Raw genomic sequence first — 9,250 nt, forward strand, 5'->3', positions numbered from 1 at the left:
GAGTTTTTCTTTAGTGCATTCCCTGATGAGGAAAAACTCTAGGCCTTGTGATGAGGAGAGAATAGGCCTCTGAAATCCTCCTTCCTTTCCTCTCCAGGCCACTGGGGAGTGGATAGACTTGTGCTTTTACCATACTTCTACAGCTATCACAGAGTACACACAGGCTGTACTGTAGGTCTCCACCATACCTCTACAGCTATCACAGAGTACACACAGGCTGTACTGTAGGTCTCCACCATACCTCTACAGCTATCACAGAGTACACACAGGCTGTACTGTAGGTCTCCACCATACTTCTATAGATATCACAGAGTACACACAGGCTGTACTGTAGGTCTCCACCATACTTCTACAGCTATCACAGAGTACACACAGGCTGTACTGTAGGTCTCCACCATACTTCTATAGCTATCACAGAGTACACACAGGCTGTACTGTAGGTCTCCACCATACTTCTACAGCTATCACAGAGTACACACAGGCTGTACTGTAGGTCTCCATCATACTTCTACCAACTATCACAGAGTACACACAGGCTGTACTGTAGGTCTCCACCATACTTCTACAGCTATCACAGAGTACACACAGGCTGTACTGTAGGTCTCCACCATACTTCTATAGCTATCACAGAGTACACACAGGCTGTACTGTAGGTCTCCACCATACTTCTATAGCTATCACAGAGTACACACAGGCTGTACTGTAGGTCTCCACCATACTTCTACAGCTATCACAGAGTACACGCAGGCTGTACTGTAGGTCTCCACCATACCTCTACAGCTATCACAGAGTACACACAGGCTGTGTGTGTACGTAGCATTCTGCCATGAAACACTGTATGCTGGTGGAGAACGAGGGAGAGGAGTGTGGGAAAGAGAACATGATAGAGAGAGGGATGGGTGAGGGTAGAGGGATGGATGGGAAGAAGGTAGAAAGAGAAGACTGTTGACAGCCCCCTGAGCCCATTCTTACGCTGCAGCAACGTAATGTGAACTAGCTAACTGCACCAGAAGGGAACCATCATCTGTGGACCCCAGTCTCTCTGAGCAGCCATTCCAACACACACACACACACACACTCTTACCATTCCAAGGAGTTCGCATCCCTATAAATACCCTACTTCAAGGACTAAGGGATTGGGCAATGATCCATGAGATGCTATCGGGTGACTGATACACACTAGTGTCACTCCTTCTGTCTGCAGGGTATACTGGATAGAAAAAATAACCCCTTATACAACATGTGTTTGTGTCCTGGTAAATACAACAGTCCCATGGTAATAGAGTCTGTGTAATGTTAGGTAAATATGGGTATTATGTTGTAAACGTTTATGTTTTGTCAATTGGGAACAGTAAATGCATCAGATGGCTTATTATTATTATTTATTTATTATTATTTTTAATGGTCGTGGTTGACTCTACTGTTGGCTTTGAGAAATGCAGATGTATGACTTCACACTCCAATTGACAGTTTATAAATATATATGTTATCTCCCTTCTGCACAATCACCTCAGCTTTTCCCACCAGGCACCATTCAGACACACACATTAACACACAGCACCCTCCATCTCCACCACCCTGATAACCATCAGCTCCAGGGCGCTCACGCCATTGTTTCACCCTCACGCTAATTACTCATGAGTAGACCTCGAGCGCACTGGCGGGCAGGGGGAGCAATCCATCATGTATGGCAGCGGGTGGAGGTCGTTTTATTGCAACCAGTCAATTGTCACGTTAAATAACCCTGGACGGAATCGCTTCACGGAAAAACCAAGTGGCCTTGAATTTGGACGCACAGACAAAAGCAGCGCGCTGATCGTGTTGTTTTTCTAGTCTATTTGCTTTCTCTCTTGGTTGGATATATGAATAAATGACCAGAAGAAGACATGCAGCTCTTCTATAACCTACCGCTCACCACCCCTGTGTTTAGGATGGTAGGGCATACCCCGTCGACATCTCAACCAGCATCCGGGCGTCCCCGGGGCGTCATCACAACAACGTAAACACACACAAAGATAGAGAGACTAAGCATTCCAGAACAAACAGAAAAGACAACAACTTTTCTCTATGCCCGTCTTGAGCGGGATGGACAAAAACAGCCTTCAGTATGGATGTCCAATAGACTAGAGGTATCCAATGCAGCAGTATTACTGTACATTACATCCATTATAAACATCCCTCTGATTGGGATGTATGCCTATGGTGGAGATGCAGCATTTTTTTAAAGATAATTTGGGATTTAAAAATACAAATAAAAGTTTCATGTTTCAAGGGCGAGACTGCCTTGAATTTCTAAAAATATGACCCACAGCCGGAATAAATGCTGTGGAGTCCGCTCATGAGAAGAGGGCCACAGGCAACTTTCCTCACCTGAAACCCCGCCCTTCTGAGCGCTCTTCCGCCTGCTGATTGGCTTCTGAGACCTCTCCTGGCCGCTGGTTGGCTGTCCCTGGCGAGAGAGATGGAGAATTCGCTCTTTACGGAGTGGGGCGGAGGCGCGCGGGCAGAACCCACAGAGACAGACCAGCAGCCTCTTACCACAGCGCAAGACCTAACGGAGCTACTATAGCCGGGAACCAGAACGGACAGGGCTCCAGGATATCTCCGAGGTCTCGTGCGTGAAAAACCAGAGAGGGAACTATCGAAACAGACACTGCAACGCGAGGCAGTAGTTTAATTGCAAGGAAAATCTGGATTTAACATTTCATTTTGTTATTGCCTTTGGATAAGTTGTTTCCAACTTCGCTTGACGGGTTATAGAATGTAACCAACTGTGTTTCCAGTGGAGGGTTTCATATTGGCGACCGCGCACTCTGAAGTGGACTAGTGTTTCCCCAGGACCCGGTGGTCTACCCTACCAGGCAACGCCCGGAACCAGATCAATTGATAACTTTTGAACTTTTTCTCCTAGTGACAATGGGTCGGGCTGTGGACGCTCTTGCTGCGGTAGCGCTCTCCCTCGTGCTGCTCTGCGTTCCAGGACACCTTGGTCTGGTGCGTGCGTTCGGCGAAGAGACAGAGGAGATGACTTGCGACCCGATACGCATCGCCATGTGCCAGGACCTGGGCTACAACGTCACCAAGATGCCCAACCTGGTGGGCAACGTCCTGCAGTCAGACGCCGAGCTCCAGCTCACCACCTTCACACCACTCATACAGTATGGCTGCTCCAGCCAACTGAAGGTACACACACACACACACACACACACACACACACACACACACACACACACACACACACACACACACACACACACACATCCCTAAACCTAACAAACCTTATTTTACATTGCAGTCATATAGCAGACCTCTCATCCAGAGTGACTTGACAGGAGCAGTTAGGGTTAAGTGCCTTGCTCAAGGGCACATCAGCAGATTATTTCACCCTAGTCAGCTCGGGGATTCAAATCAGCAACACTTCAGTTACTGGCCTAATACTCTTAACCGCTAGGCTACCTGCCATCCTAACTCCTAACTCCTAACCCCAAATTGTAACCCGAAACCTAACCCTAAGCCTAAAATAACCTTTGTCATGAGAAATGTCCCCACAAGGGAGAATTTTCCTTATTTTACTATCCTTGTGGGGACTTTGAGGGATTTCTGGTACCCACAAGGATAGTAATACAAGACCCCCTCCCCAGACACACACACTCTCTCAATTCAATTCAAGGGGATTTATTGGCATGGGAAACAAACATATGTTAACATTGCCAAAGCAAGTGATGTAGATAATATACAAAAGTGAAATAAACAATCTCTCTCTAGCTGCTCCAGCCGACTGAAGGCACACGCATGTTGGTTCTCAGGCTGGGTTGGGCTGTGTGTTGGAGCAGGCAGTGGAGAGAGGGAGACAGAGAGCACATGACAGAGTCACAGGGAGACCATCCAGTCTTGGTTCAGCAGCACGGGGCAGTGATATAATATATATCTATCTGAGGAGAGGAGAGGGCCAGGCAAGCTCCATAGAGTAACAACAATACTGCCCTCAGTACTACTCTCTGTAAGGCCACTTGTCTGCCTGAACCACCATGAAGCTGGAAATTAAATCCATCCCATTTTGTCCTTCTCAAAGGTTTTTATTGTCCTGACTGAAATGACCAATGAGTAGTTTTTTTGTGTGGTTCGATGGCAATGGCATGAATGGATCCAGTTCTGTTGATAATTTACTGTGGTTTACCACTCCATAGTCTGTAGACACAACAACCCACTGGCTACTGTTTCTCTAAGAGTGTCCCTTACCTTGACCATTGACATATATCAACATACATTCAGTCCATTACTCCAATTCTAATTTATTTAAGGGCTTTTGGGGTATTATTGTGGCGTTGTGGTTGTCTGGATGCTATAGGTTATTGCAGTGATTATGGGGTTGTGTAGTTTGTGTTGTGGTTGTCTGGATGCTATAGGTTATTGGAGTGATTATGGGGTTGTGTAGTTTGTGTAGTTTGTGTTGTGGTTGTCTGGATGCTATAGGTTACTGGAGTGATTATGGGGTTGTGTAGTTTGTGTTGTAGTTGTCTGGATGCTATAGGTTATTGGAGTGATTATGGGGTTGTGTAGTTTGTGTTGTGGTTGTCTAGATGCTATAGGTTATTGGATTGATTATGGGGTTGTGTAGTTTGTGTAGTTTGTGTTGTGGTTGTCTGGATGCTATAGGTTATTGGAGTGATTATGGGGTTGTGTAGTTTGTGTTGTGGTTGTCTAGATGCTATAGGTTATTGGATTGATTATGGGGTTGTGTAGTTTGTGTAGTTTGTGTTGTGGTTGTCTGGATGCTATAGGTTATTGGAGTGAATACATTTCTCCATGACATTATCTGTATGAGTATTGAATTAACTGTTTTTGTTGTAGTGGCTTTAATAATTTAAAATTCACTTAAGGTTTCACCACAAACTTTTGTGCTCGTTGCCTGGCTTTCCTGACTAAGCCCAAAACACAGTTCCTTTCATTTCCAGTTGTAGTCTGAAATTAGAATAGGAATCAGACTAAGGACCATGATGAAACACAGGGAAAGCAGACAGAGCAATGCACACAGAATCATTATAACATTTTTAGAAATTCATTAAGTGTACATATGCAAAGATAACACCTCTCTGTCTCTCTCTCCAGTTCTTCCTGTGTGCGGTGTACGTGCCCATGTGTACAGACAAGGTTCCCATCCCCATCGGGCCGTGTGGCAGCATGTGTCTGTCTGTCAAGAGGAAGTGTCTGCCAGTCCTAATAGAGTTTGGCTTCGTCTGGCCAGAGCTACTCAACTGCAGCCTGTTCCCCCCCCAGAACGACCACAACCACATGTGTATGGAGGGTCCAGGGGACGAGGACGCCCCTTTCCACCCCGTCCGACCCCTGCCCCCCCAGGAGGAGGAGTGCCAGGCCCTGGGGGCCGGGCCAGACCAGTATGCCTGGGTGAGGCGGAGCCACAGCTGTGCACTGCAGTGTGGGTATGACGCGGGGCTGTACCGGCGCGGGGCCAAGGTGTTTACAGACGTGTGGATGGCAGTGTGGGCGGTGTTGTGTTTTCTCTCTACCACCCTGACCGTCCTCACCTTCCTCCTGGACTCAACACGTTTCTCCTACCCCGAGAGACCCATCATCTTCCTCTCCATGTGCTCCAACCTCTACAGCGTGGCCTACCTGGTGAGGACATAGGACTTAGAGCAGGGGTAGGCAACACTGGGGTAGGCAACACTGGTCCTGGAGTGTTGCAGGTGTGCTGAATTTAGGCAACCACTGAACTGATCAATTAGTTCTGTTGGTCCGGTGTGGAGCCTAGTTGGAACAAAATCCAGCAGTATCTGTGGCACTCCAGGAACATGGTTGCCGACCCCTGTGTTGCCGACCCCTGTTTTGCCGACCCCTGTGTTGCCGACTCCAGGGTTGCCGACCCCTGTGTTGCCGACTCCAGGGTTGCCGACCCCTGTGTTGCCGACCCCTGTTTTGCCGACCCCTGTGTTGCCGACTCCAGGGTTGCCGACCCCTGTGTTGCCGACCCCAGGGTTGCCGACCCCTGTGTTGCCGACCTCTGACTTACATGATTCAAATCAGTTTAAAAGCCCTTGGCTGTTTCTCAATCATTTAAACTAGCCTCCTCTTCTCCATGATCACTAATATGAGAGGTGGAAGCAGTTTGTTGTAAACCTGTCCAGTCCTTTCAGCTACCAGTAGTGAGGAGGAATGTAGGTAATCAAGTCAATCCAATTCATTTATAAAGCCCTTTTGTACATCAGCCGAAACCCAGCCTAAAACCCCAAACAGCAAGCAATGCAGGTGTAGAAGCACGGTGGCTAGGAAAAACTCCCTAGAAAGACCAGAATCTAGGAAGAAACCTAGAGAGGAACCAGGCTATGAGGGGTGGCCAGTCCTCTTCTGGCTGTGCCGGGTGGAGATCATAACAGAACATGGCCAAGATGTTCAAATGTTCATAAATGACCAGCATGGTCAGATAATAATAATCACAGTGGTTGTAGAGGGTGCAACATGCTAGAGTATGTAGACTCAATCCTAGTCTCCTGGATGACCCCTGGTCTCCTGGATGACCCCTGGTCTAACCTCTGTCTCTGTCGGTCTCCCTGTAGGTGCGCCTGACTCTGGGTCGGGAGCGTGTATCATGTGATCTGGAGGAGGCAGCAGTTCCTGTTCTGGTACAGGAAGGGTTAAAGAGTACCGGCTGTGCCATCGTCTTCCTCCTGCTCTACTTCTTTGGCATGGCCTCCTCGCTGTGGTGGGCACACACACACACACTGGCCAAAAGGATTACACTCTAAGGAATAGATTTGAATGAAAGCGTTAGAATAGTCGACTCCCAGCTCTCTAACCTGTCTCTCTCTCTCTGCCTCCTCCCAGGTGGGTGATTCTGACTCTGACCTGGTTCCTGGCTGCAGGGTTAAAGTGGGGTCACGAGGCCATCGAAATGCACAGCTCCTACTTCCACATAGCAGCCTGGGCCATCCCCGCCGTCAAGACCATCGTCATCCTCATCATGCGACTAGTAGACGCTGATGACCTCACGGGGCTTTGCTACGTGGGTAATCTACAGCAAGAGGCCCTGACGGGCTTCGTGGTCGCCCCGCTCGCCACCTACCTCCTCATCGGCACTCTGTTCATCTGCGCCGGCCTGGTGGCCCTGTTTAAGATCCGCTCCAACCTGCAGAAGGACGGGGCCAAGACGGACAAGCTGGAGCGTCTGATGGTGAAGATCGGGGTGTTCTCTGTGCTGTACATGGTACCTGCGTCCACCGTGATAGGCTGCTACCTCTACCAGCTGTCCCACTGGGGGGACTTCAGGGCCAGTGCCAGGGACTCATACGTGGCAGCAGAGATGCTGAGGATCTTTATGTCTCTGCTGGTGGGCATCACGTCGGGCATGTGGATCTGGTCGGCCAAAACCCTCCACACCTGGAAACGGTGCTCTGCCCGGCTGTGGAGAGACGGTCGGGCAGGGAGGGGCAAGCGGGCACCGGGGGACAGCTGGATAAAACCTGGCAAGGGCAACGAGACGGTGGTGTGAGGAGAGAGGGAGAGGGGAAGATAGGAACCGGGTGGCTCTATAAAGCAAACCTGCCCCCAAACCCAATACTAGATCCACTATCTGATGGAGAGAGCGAAAGAAAAGAACAAACAGATAAATAGCACCCCTAAGCAGACAGCGGTTTCCTATGCCCACTTGTTCTGTGGTTCTCTCCCTACTAGCAGACTAACCCACTGCCAGAGAAGAGACTGACCCTGTAGCCTACAGCAGACTCTGGGCTGACCTATAGAACCTTCTGACTTCAGACAGGCATTTTAAAGGTTGAATTTACACTGGAGAGTCATGGTCCAGATGATGTACAGATCTAAACTACAGCCACACTGAAATGCACTATGACTAGCTGATGTGGATGTAGCTTGGTTAACATGCCTTATGAGGAACGGGAGACTGGGCTGCCCAGACAGCCAAAAGCTATGCTACTGCAAAGAGACTTGGGATTTGTAGTGACTAGACTCTATGGTGCTGCATCTAAGGCACTTGGGAAACGTAGGCCTGTGTCCTTTACCTCAGTCCTCAGCGAGCAGCACAGCTGACCTCCACGCAGTCTTAACGAGGAAATAGACTCTCAACTATGAACTCTGAACATTAACCCTTGACATTCTCCAGCCACTCATGGAACCCTTAGGAATGGCAGTCAGTAATGAACCGATGTAAGGTTCTTTCTGTATTTTTTACCGGTGATAGAAGTAAATGAAGGGTTATTATGACTGATGTTAGACAATCAACCCCCAAAATACATTATACAAAAGCTGTAATACACCAACAGACACACACACACACACACACACACACACACACACACACACACACACACACACACACACACAGGGAGTCAAACTCATACAGTCTGTACAGTTGCACCCTTGTGCAATCCACCTCCATTAAAATCTGCTGCATCAGCTGAGTTATTATTGCATTAAGCTGCAACCACCAATAAGCAGTCAACACAACACACACAGCAGAGAGACAGTCAAACACAGAGACAGCAGAGAGACAGTCAAACACAGAGACAGCAGAGAGACAGTCAAACACAGAGACAGCAGAGAGACAGTCAAACACAGAGACAGCAGAGAGACAGTCCAACACAGAGACAGCAGAGAGACAGTCAAATTACTGCAGCCTGTCTCTCTCTCTCTACTCTGTTACTGCAGCATGTCTCTCTCTCTACTCTGTTACTGCAGCCTGTCTCTCTACTGTGTTACTGCAGCCTGTCTCTCTCTCTACTCTGTTACTGCAGCCTGTCTCTCTACTGTGTTACTGCAGCCTGTCTCTCTCTCTACTCTGTTACTGCAGCCTGTCTCTCTACTGTGTTACTGCAGCCTGTCTCTCTCTCTACTCTGTTACTGCAGCCTGTCTCTCTACTGTGTTACTGCAGCCTGTCTCTCTCTCTACTCTGTTACTGCAGCCTGTCTCTCTACTCTGTTACTGCAGCCTGTCTCTCTCTCTACTCTGTTACTGCAGCCTGTCTCTCTACTCTGTTACTGCAGCCTGTCTCTCTCTCTACTCTGTTACTGCAGCCTCTCTCTCTACTCTGTTACTGCAGCCTGTCTCTCTACTCTGTTACTGCAGCCTGTCTCTCTACTCTGTTACTGCAGCCTGTCTCTCTCTCTACTCTGTTACTGCAGCCTGTCTCTCTCTCTACTCTGTTACTGCAGCCTCTCTCTCTACTCTGTTACTGCAGCCTGTCTCTCTACTCTGTTACTGCAGCCTGTCTCTCTACTG

The 9,250-nt window shown here is 48.6% G+C and overlaps 1 protein-coding gene across 1 annotated transcript; it reads left to right on the forward strand.

Moving 5' to 3' along the window:
• The first annotated feature begins 2,496 nt into the window (after positions 1-2,496).
• Positions 2,497-8,592, forward strand: LOC110503207 (frizzled-4). The gene is made up of 4 exons (XM_021581576.2): positions 2,497-3,183; positions 5,110-5,637; positions 6,576-6,721; positions 6,844-8,592. Exons 1-4 carry the CDS (start codon positions 2,917-2,919, stop codon positions 7,505-7,507), a joined length of 1,605 nt encoding a protein of 534 aa, XP_021437251.1. The 5' UTR covers positions 2,497-2,916; the 3' UTR covers positions 7,508-8,592.
• Positions 8,593-9,250: the final 658 nt, after the last annotated feature.

Source organism: Oncorhynchus mykiss, chromosome 24 (genome assembly GCF_013265735.2).
Source record: "Oncorhynchus mykiss isolate Arlee chromosome 24, USDA_OmykA_1.1, whole genome shotgun sequence".
NCBI lineage: Eukaryota > Metazoa > Chordata > Actinopteri > Salmoniformes > Salmonidae > Oncorhynchus > Oncorhynchus mykiss.